General features: G+C 44.1%; 3 protein-coding genes across 5 annotated transcripts; 1 reads left to right on the forward strand and 2 right to left on the reverse strand.

Annotated features, from left to right (window-relative positions):
• The first annotated feature begins 78 nt into the window (after positions 1-78).
• acad11 (acyl-CoA dehydrogenase family, member 11) lies at positions 79-12,990 on the forward strand. The gene is made up of 20 exons (XM_037456335.2): positions 79-303; positions 399-498; positions 1,114-1,239; positions 1,473-1,634; positions 1,723-1,887; positions 1,957-2,098; positions 2,251-2,372; positions 2,489-2,595; positions 2,667-2,778; positions 3,263-3,340; positions 3,685-3,823; positions 4,048-4,155; positions 4,767-4,865; positions 10,985-11,054; positions 11,430-11,515; positions 11,614-11,685; positions 11,921-12,075; positions 12,200-12,316; positions 12,427-12,536; positions 12,611-12,990. The coding sequence occupies exons 1-20, from the start codon at positions 179-181 to the stop codon at positions 12,723-12,725; spliced, it is 2,310 nt and encodes a 769-aa protein (XP_037312232.2). The 5' UTR covers positions 79-178; the 3' UTR covers positions 12,726-12,990.
• Positions 6,722-9,576, reverse strand: ackr4b (atypical chemokine receptor 4b). The gene is made up of 2 exons (XM_037456338.2): positions 9,357-9,576; positions 6,722-7,977 (listed from the first exon to the last, which is right to left on the reverse strand). The coding sequence occupies exon 2, from the start codon at positions 7,968-7,970 to the stop codon at positions 6,858-6,860; it is 1,113 nt and encodes a 370-aa protein (XP_037312235.2). The 5' UTR covers positions 7,971-7,977; positions 9,357-9,576; the 3' UTR covers positions 6,722-6,857.
• On the reverse strand, positions 12,827-22,268 carry u2surp (U2 snRNP-associated SURP domain containing). Of its 3 annotated transcripts, XM_037456332.2 has the most exons (26): positions 22,165-22,268; positions 21,249-21,347; positions 21,026-21,140; positions 20,770-20,894; positions 20,596-20,666; positions 20,363-20,451; positions 20,174-20,209; positions 19,986-20,068; positions 19,268-19,433; positions 18,945-19,156; positions 18,485-18,528; positions 16,322-16,426; positions 16,162-16,228; positions 15,873-16,036; positions 15,623-15,785; positions 15,456-15,535; positions 15,250-15,337; positions 15,015-15,152; positions 14,703-14,892; positions 14,514-14,594; positions 14,335-14,386; positions 14,102-14,249; positions 13,871-13,981; positions 13,651-13,778; positions 13,377-13,562; positions 12,827-13,286 (listed from the first exon to the last, which is right to left on the reverse strand). In XM_037456332.2, exons 1-26 carry the CDS (start codon positions 22,207-22,209, stop codon positions 13,151-13,153), a joined length of 2,922 nt encoding a protein of 973 aa, XP_037312229.2. In that variant the 5' UTR covers positions 22,210-22,268; the 3' UTR covers positions 12,827-13,150. The 3 variants fall into 3 exon arrangements, with proteins under 3 accessions (XP_037312229.2, XP_037312230.2, XP_037312231.2); XM_037456333.2 differs by lacking the exon at positions 20,174-20,209; XM_037456334.2 differs by lacking the exons at positions 18,485-18,528; positions 19,268-19,433; positions 19,986-20,068; ... (5 more) ...; positions 21,249-21,347; positions 22,165-22,268 and having other exon boundaries at positions 18,945-19,069.
• Positions 22,269-22,659: the final 391 nt, after the last annotated feature.

Below are 22,659 nucleotides of genomic sequence, written 5' to 3' on the forward strand. Positions count from 1 at the left end.
GTCCACTGGGTTTTTGAAACTGCCACATATCTGTAAGATGTAACGTTAAATACTTTTCATTGAGGACGTTACGTCGGTGTGTGCAGACGTAACTGGTCCGACCTCCACTACCAACAACGCGAAAGTTAACAGGCCAACAGCGCACCTGGAGATGATTAATCCACTCGAGGACTGAGCCATGGAGGACATGACCACTTCGGTTCGACAGCAGCACAAATTCAGTGTCGACGGACTGCAAAAGTATCTGTCTGTCAAGTCACGGACCGTGTCAAACAATGACGCGCTCACTGTCAGACAGTACAGGTAACGTTCAAATAAACACGGGGTTATTTGACCATTTCTCCATTTCTCACCGAGTGAAAGCAAATACTGTTTTTTTTTCTTTCTTTTTTTCCCAGCGCTGGCCAGTCAAACCCGACCTTCTTAATCCAAAGCCCCTCAAACAGTTATGTTCTGAGGAAGAAGCCCCCCGGGGAGCTGCTGCCAGGAGCCCACAAGGTACCTCTTAAGGTTTCACTCTGATGCATTTACTGATCAATGACTGTGGTCAATAAATGGTTCAATGATTCAAGTTTCATGTGTGGCCTTTCTCTTATCTTTTAATATTTTTGTCTAAATGGTAACGGCAACGTTTTGTTGTTGACAGAAGTTGCGTGTGGAAAATAAAATAAATGTTTTTTATAAGTGCTGTTGTGTACTGCTTGTGTAATTTACAATCATATAATTTCCTAGGTCTTCAGGAAATGATCACAGTATGTGGTCTGGAAGTCCAATTGTGATCGAAATGGAGACGGATTCCTTTTTTTCTTATTTAATGTTCATGTCCATACATTCCATTTTAGCCACATTACGCCATACGTTCATTTAAGTATCATTTTGTTAAGTTCATACAGTTGGTCCTTTTTTCAAAATTCTTTTAGATTTAAACTGCTAAACATCGTCATGGAAATGTAAGCATTAACAACTGAATATTGTCTACTACCATTACCAAAGTGCATAGTCCTTTCCCCAGACGCTTCCTATAGATTTGCAATCACATATGATTTATGAACCGTTCTGAGGCCTACAGTGTTGTTGTTGTTGTTGGTGAACCTTTCGTGGCTGTGCTTATAGGTGGACAGGGAGTATCGGGTGCAGAAGGCCCTGTTCTCCGCTGGATTCCCCGTACCTCAGCCTCTCTTGCACTGCACTGAGCCTGAAATCATTGGAACTGAGTTCTACTTAATGGAGCATGTCAAGGTAGGCTTGTGCTACCAAGAGCAAATTCCACTGTTGCTGCATGTAATATATTTATTGCTGTTTTCTTAACCTTTGTTATATATTCCAATGATACATGATGACATTTGGACTCGCCAGTGTTTGCTTGCCGTCACGCTGACTTGACATACCCAAACGAAGCCCAGTCTCTGTCATTATACAGCGATCATTGGGTGAAAACACAAACGCTTCCTTATCCCCTCCGCGTTGAACAGGGGCGAATATTCAGGGATCTTCGTCTCCCCGGAGTGAGCGCAGCAGAGAGAGCGGCTCTGTATGTGGCTGCGGTAGAAACGTTGGCCAAGCTGCACTCCCTGGACCTGGTGTCACTGAACCTTGAAGGATATGGAAAAGGATCAGGTTACTGCGAGAGACAAGTGAGCATGGCACCGCACACCCGTCGCATCAAGATACATTTTTTGGGAGCAGTTGCAACATTCAAAGAGTTTCTTTCCGTCTCAAAAGGTGTCCACCTGGACAAAGCAGTACACCGCAGCGGCCCACCGGGACATTCCGGCCATGAGCGAGCTGTCCGATTGGTTGATGAAGAATTTGCCCGCCGGTGATAACGAGGTCACGCTGGTCCACGGAGATTTCCGATTGGACAACTTGATATTCCACCCAAGAGAGGTACGACTTGTGAAACCCGAGTGCTTCCAGTGACTGCGGTGCTTCACAAAGTGCGTCTGATGTCACTAGGCCCGTGTAATGGCTGTACTGGACTGGGAGCTGTCTACCACTGGGCAGCCCTTGGCAGATCTGGCCTACTTCCTCATGCCTCACTTTTGGCCTACAAGCTTTAACATCTCGAGCACAATGGGCAGCTTAAATGGAATCAAAGGTAGCAACTAAATCATAACCATGCACAGAACATTGGTCCACTAGATGGACTTGCTGTGGTCCAACATCTATAAAAGTGCATGTACCTATAGACGTAGTATTTGTTCCACTAATTGTTTTTGCTTCCCCTTTGTTCCTCCAACCAATGAGCAGGTATTCCAACTGTGGAAAACCTGATCTCCATTTACTGCCGTGTCCGGGGGATCCCGTCTTCTTTGCCACAGTTGAGATTCTACCTGGCCCTGTCTGTCTTTAAAATGGCAGGAATTGCACAGGTTTGCTCCGGTTGACACACACAGTTTTCTCCTTCACTACAGACACACATACATGGATGTGGTTAGCTGTTAATGTCGTCTCCACTGCCCTTTATTTGCCTTTTTTTTCCAACCAGGGGATCTATGCACGCCACCTACTGGGCAATGCCAGTGCTCCCAATGCAGCCCAGTTCGGCCAGTGTGTGGAGCCCTTGGCAAAGATGGCCCTGCAGCTCGCAGAGGGGTACGTTACCTGCTAGAGTTGTGTCCGATGTCACCCGTTGACCTTTGAACGTGTGAGAGGTTTGTTGCCAGGTCCGACGCGGGTCCATCAGCTGACGGCCTGTTCCTGCAGACCGCTACAGGCCGGGCTGTTCTCCAGCAGGTCAAAGACTTCATGAGACAGCACGTGCTTCCCGCTCAAGAGGTCAGTGCCGAGAACGTCAGAGAGATTTTGTTTGCCTGGATGGACATTTTTACATGAAAGGATTTGACGGTGAACACAAGTTCATTCATGCAATCGGGATTCATTCATTAGAGCGAGAGAACAAGTAGTCTGTTGACTACACGAAGGGTATTGTGTGCATAATTATCACATCGCAGCAATGTTACTGCAGTGAAGCCGGCTGTGGGAAAGCATTGCAAATCGTGTTTGGCTTTCTTTGTGGGATCTGTTGGCACAGTAGAGATTTATTTTGTGTGAAACATAGTAAAGATAAAAAAAATGAAAACGTTTCTTCTGTCGATTTACTTTCAAAAATGACTACATATACACAGAGTAAAATCTCATAAAGGTTTGAGAATTCCTTGTTCAGAGTGCAGGTTTCCACGGATGAGCGGAGTGCAGAAGGGACATTGCAGTCCAAAGTCATTTGGGTCCATTTAGGCAAAAAAATGTTTTGTATTTTCAGGAGGTTGCAGAATACTACTCCAAACACGCTCAGTCTCCACAGAGGTGGCACCTCCCCCAGATAATACAGGATCTAAAGGTGTGTAAAGAAAGGGCTCCTTCCCCTTTTCATTTTATTGGCAAAAAATGTATTTCACCAGTCCCCACAACAAATTCAGACACAATGTAATGGAGCAGGAAATATTTAGCTATATGCAGTAATAATGTGCTGTCAGATTATTGTTTTAATGATAGTTAAAGTTGTGCTAAACACCTGCATGTGAGTTCTTATCATGTGACGAACACCTGGTTTGTCACTAAACAGACCCGCTTGTATCAAACTTTAACTTTCACACGTGAAAGTCTGCTCTCTTGCCATGACAGCTTAATTCACTAGCGACATCAAGGTCGTCAAAATGTGCGCGATTACGTGCGTGTTTCCAGGTGAAAGCGAGGGAGGCGGGGCTGTGGAACCTGTTCCTGCCCGCGGTCAGCGGCCTCAGTCAGTTGGACTATGCCTTCATCGCAGAGGAAACCGGGCGTTGCCTCTTTGCCCCGGAGGTCTTCAACTGCCAGGCTCCGGGTAACGTGCTGTGATTCCAGTGCATTACTTGAAATTAAAATGCTCTCTTAGAATTCTCTCCAAATGTCGACCATTATTGTGCATAAATAGCACAATATATGGGAATCGTTTGGTCCGATTATCTAACATGTAATGTTTTCAGTCCTAAAGAGCATATTCAAAGGTTGCTCGTCTCCTGGAGGACAGTGTGTGGTTAATGTTCTTCTTCGCCCCCCCCCCCCCAGACACAGGAAACATGGAGGTGCTCCACATGTTCGGCAGTGAGGAGCAGAAGCGTAAATGGCTGGAGCCTCTGCTCAAAGGAGAGATCCGCTCCTGCTTCTGTATGACAGGTATTTCCACCACGCAGCAGTCCCGCTTCACTTGACCACTTTCCAGTTACAAATTAAGGCAGCGTCTCTAAACCCTTATTCTGACCCCGGTACTCCTCAAAATATGTTTGCATTCGTTCTGACTTCCCAGTGATGGGTGTGGTCTGAATGAGCCTGGTAGCAGGGGTGATTCCTAAGGAATGGTAGACGCCAACAAGGACCAAGCTCATCATGACTCATTTCTCCCTGTTTTCCTCATTTGCTTTCCTCTCTGCCTGGAAACCGCGGCACGCTCCCCGTTCCAGTGGGTGTGAAACTCCCCGTGTTTTTTTTTGTAAACACAGAGAGTTATAAAATAGTGTTTTTGGGGAAGTTGTTTGTCAAAAGTTTGGGTGATTTATATTCTACTGGACGACAACAAACATGAACCTCCCTCGTGCTTATAGAGTTCAGACACTTAAGATATCTGCTGTTTTAGTATGAAATGGTGTGTATACGTGTATTCCTTTGGAAAAGATGGAACATTAAGAGAAAAGCTGCGGGTTGGATATGTTAACCCTAAAGTATCATTACTCCTTCTTTTTTTTCTTCTGTGTAAAATGTTAAAGACGCCCTGTGGTCTTTTCCCCCAGAGCCCGATGTGGCCTCCAGTGATGCAACCAACATGGAGTGCACTCTCTGCAGGGATGAAGACAGCTTCGTCATAAACGGCAAGAAGTGGTGGACCAGTGGTATGTACCTTTCTATTCACATTGGTTATTTAACACAACAACCAATACAACCCCATTAGACACCTTGAGACTCAGTAAATCATCTGGAATCATTCTGGAAAATGTGTCAGATGCCCCAGGCTGTTGGTGCTGTGAACAGTTTAACATCTGTGTGTATGTGTATATACATATATATGCACACATTGTGGGTATTTGTTGATTCTGGGAAGCAGAATAGTGGATGACTCATGTGTGAGTGGCACAGTCTCTTTTGCTTCTCATTGGCTCAGTTTGGTTCATATTATCCTGTTAAATTTACTACATCATTGATTAATATAAGGGACTATGCATTTGAACTCAATAACATTGTTAAGTTAAGTATTTAGGATTTAAGTGACTGATATCCCGTGAAAATCTAAACTCTCATTAGTGTCTTTAGATTTCTATCGTGCACTCCCTAAAGCCCTTTGAACTGAAAGATCTTCCAGATGTTTCCTCTGACACAGATGTGGTTTTAGGTTTTGACTTTTAAAGGAAACCAGTGGCCTGTTGTTTTTTTCACTTTCTTCGAATCCGCACGAAGATCCGTCTTGTTTCTGAAGCTGTATGGTTTCACAGACACGAGGAGAATGATGGTATGTAAGTTTATTTCCGTTTTCCTTGGAAGTGAAATGTCCATCAGCAGAAACATTTTTCTCTGGTTTTGAGAATTTTCTCGACCAGCATAAATTCCTCTCTTTGTGTGAGTTTCTGTTGACTATCTGATTATCTGTGGCTGATTCCATATCCTGTAAGGGAGTTGTGATGGGAGAAATCAAACGAGACAGAATGTGACTGGAACTTCCATTGACGGAGGATGTTCTGTGGTGTCTCATTTCTTTACAAGGACCACATGTTGTGTCGACGCCACCTGCTCACTGACGTCATGGGCGTTTCCGCTGCCCCTTTGGCCTTTGGTCGCCTTCGCAGCATGTTCCCCAGAGGGGGATCTGTGCATTTGTTTGCATTTGTACAATATTTTTGACTGTGAAGACACAGCAAGTTGAGACTCGTCACATTTTGGTTTGAACGCAGCATCTCTGCATAATTTCTGCATTCTGTCGTAGTCTTTTGTTGTTTGGAAATAACTCCACTGTAAGTTAAACTCATTCACCGAACCACACGTGAAAAATGTTACCCCCGGAATCCCAACACACTTCGTTACTTTTCCCTTTTTATGTCTGTGTGACTCAGAGAGGCTCGATGGGTGGGTCTATATTGCAGATGTTGCTATGGCAGCTTCGTGGTGTGGAAAATAAAAAAAGAATGTGCCATGCACGTGGTAATGTACACAAATTACTCCCAGACCCGCATTCTTTTCTCCATAAGCATTTGGCGTTTGTTTTTGTATTGAGGGTTATGTTGAGCATATTGTTACATGATGGAGTAATTACAAAGGGGAAATCCTTCAGCAGCCTGAGAGCATTTAAATACCACTCAAATGATCATTGTATTTCATTACAGTGGACAGCCCTCCCCTTCAAGCCATCATTAGTCACTGTAAATGGAATAAAGACGACAGAGTTTAAGCTTCTCCAAGGAATATTCCGCCTTGGAGGGGTCCTGCTGTTTGTCTTTGTTGGCCAAATGGTTTTTGACTCAATGGGTCCCCCCCCCTGCCACACCCCCCCCCCACTGTGCAATTAAGAAATCCTCATCCCATCCCGGAGCCACGGGATGCAATACAATAAGATGCAGGTGACTGTAGCGATGAAAAGGTTTGTTGGGGGGGTGCATCGAATTGCAACTGATTTTTGTAGCTGCGTGTCATTGAGAATCTTTTATTTAACAAAATGCGTAGTAAAATAAATTCATTAGTGCTTATAAACTGTGTATATTTATTTATTACAATAAGAATGTTTTAGTTATTGATGAATATCACTTATGGTACTAAACGTGTTAATATATATATATATACATAAATATACAATTTTGTGCAGGCGCTTTCAGGACAACGAGTACATCATTTGAGGGTTAAATAGTGAAGGTGCTGGTGGCTTGCTCTTCCGACCCGGACTGCGACTGCGTTTGAGTTGGCGTCTTGAGGGTCATCTCCACCGCCGGCTCCTCGCGGGCCTGCCGCGGGTGTCTCCCAAGTCGCTGTCCGAGGCGCTTGGCAGCCTTGAGCACGTGTCCCCTGAAGGACGAGCCCACGAAGGCGTAGAGGAGCGGGTTGATGCAGGCGTGGACCAGCGCCAGGCTCTCTGTCACCTGGAGGGCTCGATCCAGCCGCTTGCTGACCTCGCAGTCGGTCACCAGGAGGTAGATGATGTCCATGGCTCGGACCAGCTTGACCAGGTTGTAGGGCAGCTGGGTGAGCAGGAACACGGCCACCACGGCCAGCAGGACGCGCAGGGCTCGCCACTTCCGCTCCCTCCTCACCCCGGCCGCCCGGCTCAGCACGCGCCACACCGAGCCGTAGCACACCGCCATGACCAAGAAAGGGAGCAGGAACCGCAGCGTCACCTCCACCAGCTCCAGGGCGGCCTTGGCGGACCGGCCCATGCCGGACGGGTAGACGGCCGTGCACGCCGCCCTGTGGTGGGAGCGCTTCACCGTGCACAAGAAGAGTTCGGGGAGGCCGAGGACGGCGGCCGAGGCCCACAGGAGCACGCACACCAGGGCCCACCGCCGCCGGACGCGGGGACCCGCTCCGGGCCTGCCGGCCGGGTTGTGGCCCACGGCGCGATAGCGGTCCACGCTGACGCACGCCAGCAGCAGCATGCCGCAGCTGAAGTTGGCGCTGTAGAGGAAGGAGTTGAGCTTGCACGCCGCCACGCCCAACGTCCAACCGTGGACGGCGTCGGCCGCCCAGAAGGGCAGCGTGAGGAGGAGGAGCAGGTCCGAAACGGCCAGGTTGAGGATGCACATGTCCGTCAGGGTCCGCAGGCGCAGCTTGGACGCGTAGACCGCCACCACCAGGGCGTTCCCGGCCAGGCCCACCACCAGGGTCAAGGCGTAGATGACGGGGAGGAAGACGCTGCCAAAGGAGCGCACCGCCTCCTTGTCACAGACGCCGTGCTCTGGGTTGTAATCGTAGCTGTCATTCAACGCCACGTACTCGTCGTCATAGTAGGAATCGTCCATTCTTCTCCTGTACAGGACACAAAGAGAGGAATTGGAGGAGGAAAGAAATAAAGATATCATTTTTGGATTTGACCTCGGTTGATATGATGGACCCATTGCATAAAAGCGTAATGTGTGCTTTTGGACACATTTTATTTGTAACTCAAACAAAGCTTTTCACCAGAAAGAGGGATTTTTTTTTTCTACATGGATGTTTCTGCTGCATGATTTCCCTAATTCATGAAAGCAGGTCCGGCTGAACTGTCTGGGCTTCCTTTTAATTTGAGTCGGTTTGTAGTTTGCTGGATACTCTGAAATTAGCAGCATGGAGTTGACTCCTCACTTTAGAACAAAGCTCAACATTCATCTTCCCCAAAGTCTAAAATGACAGGAAATGGAACTGAAGTGTCTGTTTGTGTCTGGCCACGTTTAAATCCAGGATGTTGCTTTCACCGCTATGTGCTGCTTTAGCAGGACGTCCCATTGGAGGGAGACTGTCCTCCAGTGTTACTCTATTGTTAACGTCCCCTCCCTGTTCGCACAGTAAATACGATACCGTGTGTTTGGGTGTACATGGTGACTCACTCGGTGATCAAACACACAAATCTGGGGCTGCTTGGAAAAGTAGGAGATTCATTACCAAACCGAGTTGGAGGTAGAAGATGTTACTTATGTGTCATTTTTTATTTTATTCAGGGAACTTTAATGAAACTGATTTAAGACCAGTATACTATTCATGGAATATTTTGCGTCACAGGGTCATTTTGGCAAATCCCGCTGGCTCCTGACTGTCATTATATAACAGACCTGGATACGTTTCATGAGTCATTATCTCATGTTTGGGAGCAGATGTCGTCTGATCAATCAGAAATATGTCAAGTATTCTAGTGCCATGAACAGCTGCTATGTGTATAGAGGGTGAAATAGTTTAAACTTAAGCTATTTTGTTTTCAGTGTAGTTCTTTGGGTTATTTCTCTACAAGCTGAATGGCACGAAAGTCAATAAACCGCTTTTTTTTCCACTTTACTTTACATTTGGATCACACTCATTTCATTTATTCTATGTAAAGAATTGCAGGCAAAATAATACATTTAGGTCGCGTGATCCTGAGAAACTAAATGTTTTCAAATGTAATACTCTAATAAATCCGAGACTGAGTTGAGAAGAGGAAAAGGAAAGGGAATGCAAACATCTCTGCTTGGCTTGTTATCAGTACTGTTATGGTTTGAATAATAATACCATAAAATATCCTGAGCAGGACTTTGACTGTTAAGGCACAATATAAATCCCGGTGTTATAAGTCAATGTTCAGTGTGTGTGACCAACCTAGCAATACTTTGACTTGTTGTTCTAGTAGAAAAAGATATTGAGTTAGGTGGTTAAAATAGAAAAAAAGATCTTCTTACCTCGTGTCTGTTCCTCTTCTTGTTATAAAGTCAGTGAGATCCTTTTTTTTTTTTTTAATCGCACACAAACATTTAAGTATCCTGAGGAGAAAAGCGGTCTGAACCACAGGACTGGAGGGACGGACCTCTTTCCCTCAGCCTGCCCCTTCACTGAAGGAGCACCTCTGCTCACCACGTAGCACCCGCTGCGCACTGTGCGTGTGTGTGTGTGCGCGCCTTTAAGACCGTTTTATGATGAGGGGTATGGCCGACAGAATTCACAAGAAGTCCTCAGTATCTTTGTGTGCGAGGTACTATAAAGAGGAAACAATCTCGAGTGTGGAGTGTGGAGTCTTCCTCTTGATGGCGTGCAGGGAGGGGCCTGTTGATTGTCTCTGAGAGAAAAGAAAACGATAGAGTTGCATCCCGGGTGGATCTAAATGTTGACCTGCTGAACAAGGCGTTATTGTGTGTTGTGTTTGTTGTTCACCAAACTGATTCACATTGGAACACATTCTGTAGATTCTTTTGCCTTTAAATGAATTATTGGATCTTCTATTGTTAAATACTGTCAGTTATTTCAGTTTGCCTTTAATCTTTCTCCATCATGTACATAAAGGAATTGAAGTTGGATGTTTTGGCAACAGAAAAAAGGTTATTTGTTTTTAGAAGAATGTTATACCGACGTGTACTTTTCTTTTCAACCTAATTTGTTTTGGTGTGTCTTTCTCAGGAAGTTTAATTCCAGTGGTGACAGAACATGTACAGACACGGCTGCTGCACGACAGCAGGGCTCTTTGTATCTTCCTCGCCAAACATGCCGTCCTAGATGTGTGCGCTTTGAGCTCTGTGAGGTGTCCTTTTTTTTATTTTAAGTGAAAGCGGCATTATTTAAACTTTAATCAGAGACTGAGTTTCGTCCGTCACAGGGTGTTTGTTCAAGGGCCCGTGTGCACTCATGCTCCGGGATTCTGTGAATATATGCCCTCCATTGATGTCTTGTCCGTAGCCGTCTGGTGTCCATATGTGCTGTACTTAGGGGACAGTTTTGCCATTTCGGAAGAAACAAACAAACAGACTCATTGAAGGACACTTTAACGGTATTTCCAAATGATTTTGCGTTTGCATCCCTCTGCACTTAAGCTGCTTCATCCAGGTTTTACAGCCTATTGCATGTCACATGGTGCGCAGGACGTAACATAGTTTTGCAAAGAGTTAAACAAAATGAAAGGAGCAAGCTGGAACACTTAAGTAACAAAGAGTGACGTTTATTGCTTAAATAATGATGAATAGAAGATGACTTAAAATGGACATTGGAGTCTATAAAGTCGAATTAAAATAACAGTTGAAGAATAGGACTGGTTACGACACAGGAAAGACACGAGCAAGTTTCTCCCCCAACAAACAAGCAAAAAGCTGACTCGGGAAATGCAAATGTTTTCCTGTGCCTTCAATCCGTCCCCAGGTCCATTTGTTTTTTTTTCCCCCACAATATGTGCCGCTTCCCAGTCAGCGACGCATGTGGTTTCCGATCAGACCCGGGTCAACGGAAGGGTAGAGAACCGAGTCACACTGTGAACACTTTGGATTGTTCCGTGATCGGGACCACAGTGCAATGAGGTGTTTTGTGGCTTCGTTGTCCCGTGCAGGTGCCGGGAGCCCCCAATGCAGAGTGGCCATAGTGATGTGCAGGAGCAAGACTCAAGATGCCAAAACCAGGTCAGTAGAACATGGGGTGGGGAATATCAGTTTGTATGTTTGCTCTTCTGGTGAGTGGGTCTGTACTGTGTTAAGAAAATACTCTGTCAATTGAATCTGGCTGAGACTTGTTGCTCAATCATATGAAATAATAATAATACGTAATTGGCTCTAAATAATTTACGTCCCCCAGCATTTAAGATAATGTCTAAAGATGAACACACCCAGTTCTGTTTTTTTCAGCAACGTAACACACCCAACCTTGTTTTGACAAGAGTAAAATAAATCAGGGCGGTAGATTCTTTGATAATATTGAAAATGGAATTTGGGATTAACAAAACCTGTGGAGTCTTTAATTCCTTCTGAAAAGGTGTGTGATTGTAATCTTGCTTGTAGACACGGGCAGCACAGCATGGTCCTCGTCCCGATGGACACGCCGGGGGTGAAGCTGGTCAGACCGCTCACTGTGTTTGGGCAGGATGGTAGGACAAGCTGTCGTTACATCATCATGTTCTTCCACAGTACTTACTTCCTTTTGGTGGTAAAAACCTGACAAATGAGTTTCCCTGGTTTCCCTCAGATGCCATCCATGGTGGCCACTTTGAAGTGCACTTTGAAAATGTGCGAGTCCCTACCTGTAACATTGTTCTGGGTAAGACACACTGTGTGTGTTCCTGTTCCCACTTATTTACTCACAATGGGTCTTAGAGGCAAGCACTCCCTGCAAAGCCCTGTGGATGATTAAACAGCATTCCTTCACTGAGCTTTGGAGAACAAAGCCTGGTTTTGTTCTGTCAGTATAAATAGTCTTTGGGTACCTAAAAAATATTACCATTGATGAATTACTAGGTGAGATATAAGTAGTTCTTCATTGTGTTGGTTTCCAGGCGAAGGCCGGGGCTTTGAGATTGCACAGGGTCGCCTGGGGCCGGGCAGGCTGCACCACTGCATGAGGGCCGTCGGCCTGGCCGAGTCGGCCCTGCAGCTGCTCTGCCAGCGCGCCGCCTCCAGGCAAACGTTTGGGAAGAAATTGTACCAACACGTAAGTGAACATTCAGGCCTGTATCATTGCATCAAGTTGTTTTCCTTGTAGTGACACCTAGTGGACACACACACACATTGACGCGGCCTAACGGGTGTTGCCCTCTGCTCGGTTCGGCGTGCAGGAGGTTGTTGCTCACTGGATTGCAGAGTGCCGTCTCATGATAGAACAGACGCGCCTGCTGACTCTGCAGGCTGCTCACGCCCTGGATACCCGGGGCAGCCGGGCCGCTCGCAAACAGGTAAAAATAAACTAATGTAAAGTTGCAAAGAAGTCTTGACAGGTATTTAATGTAAGGATCCCTGTATACAGACAGCCTTTCACCATGCTCCCTTTACTGCTCCTCTTTAGATTGCTATGATCAAGGTGGCAGCCGCCAGGATGGCGTGTCAGGTGGTCGACTGTGCGATCCAGGTCCATGGAGGTGCAGGCGTTTCTGGAGACTTCCCACTTTCACAGATGTAAGTCTAGACCCCTCTGGAATAAGCGTTAAACCGATGGCCTTCCTGATCCCAGCATCTCCGTTCTTTCTCAGGTATTCGTATGCGCGGACGCTACGCATCGCTGATGGGCCTGATGAGGTGCACCTCTCCTCCATTGCTCATCTGGAACTGAGGGATCAATTAAAGACAGCCCAGGCCAAGCTGTAAAATTGTGCATCACTTTACTACCAAAATAACCACTAATTGGTTGTATGAAATGAAAAGGCTGTTGCAGTAAACATTCAAAAAGTCAGAATGTCCACACCGTGTTTGATTTAAAAATGACATTTCTTTATTAGGAATCCTTTTGAATAATAACTACAAAAACAGGAAATGACCGTAGCCATGACACTGTTCAGGGGTGGTCTACCACATGGAGGAATTCCATCGAGAGGTGTTGGGTAATCAGGACAAACAAGCACATTTTTTTTTTGTACAATATAAAACAATGGCCCCAACCACCTGATGGTCACTCATGTCTATACATTAATGTTTTGGCAGAGATCTTCAGCTACCAAATCAGTCCCTTTTCTACAACACAGCGCAGGAAAAGGGAGAAGAATAGGCTGGTTTGGGTTTAACGAAAAGACGTGTCAGTGTTTGCTCTTCTTTGATTTTTTATGCGACCGGTGAGGAGACCTTGATTTGGAGCGGGATTTCTTCGCTGATTTCTTGGGCGTCTTTGAGCGCGACCGCCTCGATCGTTTGGGTGTACGAGGAGAGGGAGATCTGGGGGGGGTGGAAGAGACAAACAGGGCATTGTATCTAAGAGGCAGTCTTAAAAATCGCGGCGTTTAAGCACCGAACAGAAAGCCGTACCTCTTTGACGACTTTTTGCTGCTGGGTCGCGGCGAGTCTTTGTGGGCGGAGCGTGAGGACGTGTCTTTAGAGTACGAGCGGTCGGAGCGCTCTGATCTTTCTGACCGCTCGGAACGGGGTGAAGGCGACCGGCCTCGTCGGGTGCTACTCCTCGATGGGCTGGGTGAACCACTGTGACGCCGTTTCCTAGCAACCAGAGAGGAGAAACGTCAGTCAGAAAGTTTTAACAAAAGCCACACGAGCAGCAAAGCAGACCGACGACTAGATGTGTCACCTCTCCTTCCTGGTTGGTGTGTCATCCTTTTCTTTTTCCTTCTTCAAGTCCTTCAAACGTGCCTCAGCCTTCTCCTTCTCTTTCTTCTCCCTCTCTTTCTCACGTTCAAGTTTCTCTTTTTCCTTTTCCTAAAATAAATGTAGACAATTATTATGACTATTGATCTGTCAACTAGTGAATCGTCATCTGTGGTAAATTATGCAAAGCTTCATTTCAATACCTTTTGTAGTAATTTGTCCCTGTAATGTTCCACCTGCTCCTGAAGACTCTGCCCAGGCTTCTTGGGCCTTTTCCCAGACTCAAGCTCATCCTGGAACTTCATGACCTTAACCTGGGTGAACAATACAATAAAGAGAAAATGGTCAAAACAATGGGATTTATTTGCATGAATAAACACCACGAACATCATATATTGGTTATAGTATGGGAGTTTGCTACAATGATGAGGTACCTCGATTTCTCTGAGCTTTGTGCGTTTCTCTTCATTCATTTCAGACATTTTGGCCTTAATATCAGAGTCCTCTCTGATGGGGTTTGAGTAGCTGTGATTATCATCTGAGCGAGGGCTCCTGTCATCATAATCACTGTCATCCTCGTCCCTTCAGGGTTGGAAAACAGTTTAATTTTATTAAAAGGTGAAAAATAAAGCAACTTCTTATAGTATGTAGTATTTTTTAAACTCACTTTTTCCTTTCTTCTGTTTGCTCAATTGCCTCCCATTTAGAAGTTGTCACAGCTAAAGAGCAAACAAATGACGTTAAAAAAGCAACAAAAAATGCAAACAACCAAATTGGCGATGTAAGAAAAAAAAACCCTTTTTGTGTCAGTTAAGTCGTTAGAAGGAAGCCACCTAAAAGTCTCACCTTGAGCTTGTAATTCCGCCTCGTCCACCGCCTCCCATTTCGAGGGTGCTACCTTGAAGGTTGCCTCTTTGGACGGATCCACTGTGAAAAACCAGGAAAATGGAAAGAAATGAAGCGACTTAGAGAGTAGAGATGTGTGACCTAGTGCAGGTCAGACTGGAATCATCCGCTTGTCTCTGCACAACTCACAAGGTATTCCATCTATGTCTTCTTCCATGTGCTTGATGGGGACCCCGTCGAGGTCATCCAGGGGGGCTCCGTCAATAGGGGCTCCGTCAATGGGCACTGCGTCGATCGGCACCCCGTCCACATCCTCCAGCAGAGCCCCATCTACGTACTCCCCGATTGGAGCCCCATCAATGTCCTCCACCGGATCGGCCTGGACCGAAAGGGGGGCGCACACACACGAATCACGCTAGACCTTTGGCCACTCGTGGGACAGGCTTGGAGAGCAAAAGACTAAAGAGTATTAAAATGGTTCAGTATTGCTACATCGTGTACCTCCACAATGACAACGGGGGCTTCCTTCTCTGCAGCGAGATTAACTAGACCCAGGAAGATGTTCTGCAGCTTGATCAGGAAGGGGTCCGGGTACACGGCCCAGTCCTCCCACGCCCGGAAACACGCCATCACTCGTTGCTGCCACAAAGAGGAAAAGTAGGGTGGTTGAGTGACATAATGTTGGTGACAAACCGATGGGGTTCAATGTACGGAGCGGGTCTTTGTTGCTTGGTACCTTAAAGTTCTCACTCTGCAGGTGGCCCTGTATCGCTTTGTACGTCGCGTTGAGGTCTGCAAAGATCTGGCATAGCTTGGTTTCAAAACTGTTGAAGAGGGGGAGAAGAATGAATGTGAATAGGAAACAGAAGTAGGGAAATGGGTATTCTTACCTTAACACTTGACAGTGCTGTGTAAAACCGTGCCAAGAAATACAGTACTTACTATTTTCTGTAGTACGACGCATTGGATACTTTGGCAGAAGAGTTGTACAACACATCAGAAACTAGATATAACCGTGCGATCTGAAACAAGGGAGAACATTGTATTTGTTTAGGAATGTCGGCACGGAAGAGAATGTTCACGGGACGTTGTTTGCCGCGTTGTCTTGCCTTCTTGGGAAGAGGGGTTTTGAGGATGGAGAGAGACTCCGTGACACATTCCACTATCTCTTCGGCCGCTTCGGCTCGGTTGAGACAAAACAACATGGCCTCTGCAATGTCTCCCCTCCTGGGAGTCAAAGCACGCAGCATCTCCTCTAGTTTGTCTCGCTCGCTGCAGAAGTTATAATATAAATAATAAACATAAATCACACATCTGATGAATCGTTACACGGTTCAGTTCAAGAGGAAATGCTCTTACTCTTCTTTTAAGCTGCCTTTCCTGACGCCGTCCTCGTCTTCCTCCTCTTCCTCACCGTCATCATACGGACCGTGGAGGTACGGATTGAGAGGAGGCGGACGCCACAGGGAGCCATTCTTAAACATCCTAAAGTCCTCCGTTTTCCATTTGACTGGTGCTTCCCCCTGAGCAAGTAAAAAGGAGTACAGTTAAAACCACGAAGAAGAACCTGCTGATCACACATTGTTACATTTTGCTTCAATGTGGAAAGGACGCCACCAAAGCTTTATGGGCAACGCAGAAAGCAGACCTGTAGTATGGAGTACAGCTTCCACCGGTAGTAAACATGTGCCGGGCTTTGGTTCTCAAATAGAAACCTGGAAGAAAAATCATAAAACATGAGCACGCAAATACTATTAAGGGCTAAAGTGTGAAGAGGTGATACGCGAGTGATGACTTGGGGCACTGACCTGTACATGGCATTGTTGATTTCTCTGTTCATGATCATGGCTTCAAACATTGGGCCTTCACGCACCACAAACTCGATCATTCGGTGGATGAGAGAGAGCAAATTCCTACAAGAAAAACACAGTTAAAGCAAACGGTTTCAGACAGGCCTGACTCTTGACCACTACAAAAGCCTCTCTGCTAAAAGTGTCATTTGGCTTGTTGGTGTGACACTCGGGACAGTTGTGTCTGGACAGATCCGATGTCTAATTGGCCAAACAAATGTTGGTCGTGACTAGGTTGTAATTTACCTGGCAGAAAATGGCCAAAGTAACAATAACTGTATTAATAATGAATGTATTACTGATTTACTGCAAAGGATGAAGTGAGACATTCTAAACAGACACACCTGTCCGAGAGGGTCACATGACCAGGCTTAAATCAAACATAACCTGAGCCTATTATTGAAAACAATACATAAATGCTGCCAAAAAAACTTAAATGACAACAGATGTTGCAGTAAACATTTCAATAACACTTTCTAGGTGCCACGTCTACAATGCATGATGAACTTACCTATGAAAATACATCACTGTATAATTAGAGCTATGAGCACTCACGCAGTAAGATGTGATACAAACAAATAACGTTATCCTGATATGGTAAGCTAAAGAGACTTGAGATTTGTTTTTCTACCAGGCTGTAAACAGTCTGCTTTACAACAACCACGGTGGTCAAAACAATTAATACGCCTATTTTAAATAACTATTTCTCACATATCCATCGATAATGTAATACATGATGATACATATTAAAAAAGGTCAGCAAGCGTCCAGCAATTATGAATTATTACGATACTTGACCCAATACTATTTAATGTATTAGGAATATTTCTGAGTGCTGATAACTAGAATTATATAGTGCTATAAGCCAAATGATAGGCATTATAAGAATGTTAATGCATTGTATAAGCTGGCATCACAGAAAGTGTTATTGAAACGATTCCGGTAACGATTAAATCTTTTCCGTAGTTGACATGTTTTCTTTTTTTCCCCCATCAAGTTTGTGCCTATGTTCTTTAACAATAAAGTACAACAGGCCTTAATTACATTGTCGTGTAGGGACCCTTTCTATGAAATCGTCCTAGATTCAAATTTCAAAAAATGGGCAAAGATTATATTAAAAAAGGGGTAACAAGTGAAGCTGAAGAAGTTGGGAAGGGGCGAGACATTGATGAGACACTGTAACAACCGAAAAGTCAGTAAATACAGAGCCTCTCAATCCCCACTCATCTTTGGACTAATGTGAAGTGAAGAACCAAAGCAGGATTAATGGCCTAAAGAGGCTGAACATGTTGCTTGCTGGTGTTGAATAAAGTGCAATTAACGTCACTTAAGTTCTTGTGTGACAATTTGGGGGAGATATGTGGTGCAGGCTGCATACAAATAGCCTAAAGTGTCCAACAAGACAAAGGATGTCTTTAATTTGACAACACAGAATACATTTACTTGTATTGGAGCCGATCGTACCAATGGCGGGGTAAAATTCAGTATACTTTCCCAATCCATCCCATGATGCTTTTCACGTCCCTCGCTGCTGCAGACAGTTCAACTTGTGCTGCTCACCAAGGCCAATGTCAAAGGTCATATATAGACTACTAGTGGCAGGTTTGGATTTGTTGGCAGGGGCCAGATTTACTGAGCTCCTAATAAAGTGACAGAGGCCAAGGGGGTAGACGGTCTGAGTGAGCAATGCTCGGAAAGCAGGATTTAAAGAAATTAAAATAAAAACTACGGGACTAGAATCAGCAGACTATGGATGTGGCAGAGAAACGTGCCACACAAGTCTAAAAACAACAACAAAACTGGAATGTCGATGTATGGAATGGAACAGTGACGGACTACATTTATTTTTAAATTGGCACTATGATGATGTTTTTGCTAATTACTGTAACGGAAACATGAGGCGGGTGGTGTAGTGTGAAAGAGAAAGGTACAAAACTAACATGTTGGTCAGTAATAGTCTATTTTCTAATATGATGACATTGTACAATAGCCTCAACCATTGCTCACCCATACAGACCATTCCCCTGTAGCATGCAGTGATCAATTGATCAAGCTTTAGCTTCATTATGGGATGTTTTTTTCTAAGTTTGTACACCAATTTAAAAAAAGAAAAACATGTACCTTTCTGTTGGGATAACCACTTTGACTATGGCTTGCGACAGAGTCTGTATATGAAGTCACATCAGATAATAAACATAGAATGTGAGTATTGTTAAAAGGCAACAGGTGAAAAATATAAAAAATGCATTTTAAAGTTCAAATAGACAACAACTTTCCTTTACTGCCGTCAATTTTACTAAATGGCCAAACACCCCTGACACTGGATTCATTAACTATAAACCCCTGTCTGTAACACTGAGCTTTTTGCACATGCTAACATATATTTATACCCACACTTTGACATACAGTGCAAAGCCAGTTTAATTTAGCAAGATAAAAGACTATCACTTACATAAATGGATTAAAACATGACTTGACGGCTCATTATAAAAGGCTAACATCTTACAAGCTGAAATAACAAAAACACTTCACCCTTAAGCCATAACCCATGAGAAAATCCTAGTCTGACATAATGAGTTACCTTCTCGAACTCCTCCTTGTTTTTAGGTGGAGGGAGCATTGGGGCAGTGGGGTTCTTTAACCTCTCCCGGGGCTGTGCATTGAAGGGTAGGCCGGAGGGAGGTGGTGGGAGTGTGTGCTCCATCATGGAAGGAGGGATGTAGATTGGGTGGGGTGGGATGGGCACACCTTTGCCCCATCCTAATTTCATCTCAAAGTTCATTATCATCTTTCCTGTGAGGGCAGTAAAAGAGGAATTAATATAAATATCAACGAAAAGGTTTTGGGATCACTTCTAGTTATTTGTTTATTTAAAAATAATAATAATTAAAAGCCGCTTTGTACCATTTAGGTTCTTGAGAGCTCGCTCGGCATCCCTCCTGTTCATGAAAGCCACAAAACCACAGTTCCTCTCCCGAGCCCTCTCCTCGTCTGTTCTGGGCCACATGATCTTCACGCTGGCCAGCGGACCATAACGGCCAAACTCTTGACACAGCATCTCCTCATTCATCTACAGATTCAAAGAGATAGGCAGGTATATCATTACTTCATACATTGGTATTGGCAAATATTTGCACAACATAACCACTCGAAAATAGAATACATTTGTTTTTGGTATTTAGAGTTGGACCATAGCAATTAGGGCTGTGGACATTGGCCAAAATATTTGTTGATATACATGTTGGATCTTAATCTTTTCTGGTGTATCATGTCCTAATTAGCCATAAGAAAAACTTTTGGCCAGACGTCATGTTTCTATTTATTCGTGTTACATTACATGTCATTTAGCTGATGCTTTTGTCCAAAGCGACTTACAGTGCATTTCAACCATAATGATACCGTTAATCTCTAAAGCAACGCGATAGAAAAGCAACTGAATGGAGGGACATCAAGGAACTGAAAGTTTCCTACTTGTTTTGGAGTTTATTGTCATTTAAAATGTAATTTATCCAAAAGGCAGTTTCATATCTTGATATAAATTCTTTGTATTATAATTTCTAAGATTTTAGACAGCCAAAAAACACAATCAAATAAGGTTCTTTACTCTCTCTCTACAAATCACCTGTGGATTGATGTTTCCAAGATACAAGTTAGTAGTGGATGGGTCTCCAACATCATGGGAACCTGGCGCACAATCATCCAAAACTGCAGAAACAGAATAGAGAAGAATTTCCTTTGGTGTCTGACAGGACCAGATATTTTCTTAGCAAGATGGGGATATTCACAGCCACTGTAATAGGTCAAAATTACCACTGGACGGACGGTTTCTTCTTGAAGAACCATCCGCTAAAAGAAGCAGAAACGCAGTGTAAATTTTGTTTTTAGGGCAAGAGTGGAGGGAAGAGAGGGGCGAGTTAGTGGATTAAAGCGTGCGGGACAGCGCCGTTTCAGGCCGAGTTAGTTCCACTAAACAGATTGGTGAAGCTTTAAGACACTTACACGAGCGTCTTCCATCGGCGCCCGAGAGAGGTTCGAAGCGACTAACGCGTCCCTTCAGCTTGTGTCTTTCATCCCTTTCCTCTTGTATTCTGGAAGAATCAAAAGGCAGAGAATTTACTTACAACCTATGTTCAAATGACACATTCTAACATTTCCAATATTAATACCACGGAACACTTTTCCACCAGCCGAAACAGTTCAAATGTAGGAAAGTTTAATGTACGGGGCCTTACTGTTTAAGTTCTTCTTTGAAAAGCTCCAAGTTGCTCTTCTTCTTTTCCTTTTCAGTAGGTTTCTTCACAGACTGAAATACAGACGTAGAAAGAAAATCAGCAAAGTCAAAAGAAAAGCAACGTTAACTACAGCAGTTACACAAGAGGCTCCTTGTTGACTCCCGTGGTACTTACATGTCTTTTATCTACTGGTAAAAACTGAGGCGGGGTATCCAAAGGCAGGAAGCTTTTTGACTGGTTATCGAAACGTGACTTGGGCTTGTACAATTTTCCTTTCTTCTCATCAGCAGCTGCCTCCTCTGAAAGATGAAAGAGTGTGTTTGTACTGTATCCCACTAAAGTGAGATTAAGAAATTCCATTCTCAAGTCATGGATGGAAGACATGTTTGTGCATTTTATTTGGGAAGCAGAGAAAATGAAAATGTTGTACCTTTTGTTGCATTTGCAATACCACCACGGACAAAGGCCTTGACCTTGCCCTCTCCTCCTCCTTCAAAAGCAGCAAGAAACTCTTCATAAATTTCGGCTGCAGCCCGCTCATCTTCCTGAACACACAAACCAAAGAAAAATCAAAGTAAATAAACACAGAAAAATCGTTGTACAATGTGTAGCTTAGTTGCCACAGATCATATGGACAAGAAGCTAATACTTACTTTTTTCTTTATTTCATCTTGTTCCTTCTTACTCAGGGTCCTCTTTGCCACTGCCATTTTGCCAATACTGAAAGACTTCAATTTGCTCTCAAGCAACGCCTGTAGAAGTAAACAAACCATGGTGTGCTTTCAATAGGTATCATCAAAATCGTTAAAAATGTAGTACATTTGACAAATGCAGTGCAACCAACGTATTTATATGCCTGCAAATTGTATTTGATCTATATCAAAAGACGATCAAGAATGACAGCCATCATGTTGACAGGTAGGTTACGCGGGATTCAGGACCACAACAACACCCGTTCACACTACACTACAATGGGCTGTTTCCACTTGTAGACCGCCGACCATTGCCCAAACCGTTCATGGTTATTTTCTACGTCTCAATTACTGCATATCTTTAACTTACTTACATCCGGAGAGTTGGACTTTAAATACTAATGAGCAAAATTATCTAGAGGCCTAAACAAGCTGCTGCAGCGACGAATGCATTCATCGGTATGACTGAAACAAGGGTCTAACGGGTAGATAAGGCTCAAATGTTGCTAGGCCCAAACTCCAATATATTACACGAAACCTGAAATTCTGAATTCAAACACGTATGACTAAACTTTATTCTAATTATTCGTGTTAATTATTATCAGCTAGTGAGCTGTACTAAAAGTATTTATATCGGGTCAAGTGTCTTGACAAGTCCTTCTTGTGTAGCGTTAGCTAAATTGCTAAGCTAAATTATCCAGTGAGGCTAGCTTTAGCACGTTGGTAGTTAGCTAACACCGTTGCGCACCCCGTAACGGTAAACTCCTGCGTGCTTTAAATAGGTAAATAATCAAGGGTGGGAAAGCTTACTATTATTTACATAGCTTCAATACAACAGAAAAGACATAGCTAATGCAAGTACAAAAGGTAAATTCACCTTAGCGCTAGCTTTTTGAGTGCCACCAGGCGTTCGGTCCGCCATCTTTTGTGTGACTAAAATAAAGTCGATCTTCGATTACATGATAGAGGCAAACGTGAAACTCCAGGTGACTCAATCGATCATCGAGTAAACGATGGCTAAACTTATTTCCCCTGTCACACGTTGGTGTTTATTTTTACACGAATCAATAGAAAACAGAACTGGAGCTCTTTATTAATAATCATTTAATAATGACATTAAAAACAATTGTTTTATCGGTAAGTCCCACAGTGGCTAAATATCTGTGACGAATTGATATAGGTGCATGATGCAATATCCTAATTTGTAGAGTCCTTTAATTGATTCTGAAAATAACAGTACATTTCACCCTTAACGTAATGGATTGTCCTTATTATATAGCTCATAATTGTACAATATAAAAGATGAGCCGAGCAGCTGCTTGTAGTCCAGCAGGTGGTGCCCTCCTCCCCATCACTCCCGTTTAGTATCTAT

This window comes from Pungitius pungitius, chromosome 19, assembly GCF_949316345.1.
Source record: "Pungitius pungitius chromosome 19, fPunPun2.1, whole genome shotgun sequence".
Taxonomy (NCBI): domain Eukaryota; kingdom Metazoa; phylum Chordata; class Actinopteri; order Perciformes; family Gasterosteidae; genus Pungitius; species Pungitius pungitius.

What these genes read in the sequence shown, in the direction of transcription:
- ackr4b (XM_037456338.2), bottom strand. Translation starts at nt 7,970, where the DNA reads ATGGACGATTCCTACTATGACGACGAGTACGTGGCGTTGAATGACAGC.
- acad11 (XM_037456335.2), top strand. Translation starts at nt 179, where the DNA reads ATGGAGGACATGACCACTTCGGTTCGACAGCAGCACAAATTCAGTGTC. An exon ending in TGATATTCCACCCAAGAGAG is followed by an intron (nt 1,888 to 1,956) that starts GTACGACTTGTG and finishes TGATGTCACTAG; the next exon opens with GCCCGTGTAATGGCTGTACT. An exon ending in CTTCAACTGCCAGGCTCCGG is followed by an intron (nt 3,824 to 4,047) that starts GTAACGTGCTGT and finishes CCCCCCCCCCAG; the next exon opens with ACACAGGAAACATGGAGGTG.
- u2surp (XM_037456332.2), bottom strand. Translation starts at nt 22,209, where the DNA reads ATGGCGGACCGAACGCCTGGTGGCACTCAAAAAGCTAGCGCTAAG. An exon ending in AAGATGAAATAAAGAAAAAA is followed by an intron (nt 21,141 to 21,248) that starts GTAAGTATTAGC and finishes TTGTGTGTTCAG; the next exon opens with GAAGATGAGCGGGCTGCAGC. An exon ending in GTGGTTATCCCAACAGAAAG is followed by an intron (nt 16,427 to 18,484) that starts GTACATGTTTTT and finishes TTTTTCTTGTAG; the next exon opens with GAATTTGCTCTCTCTCATCC.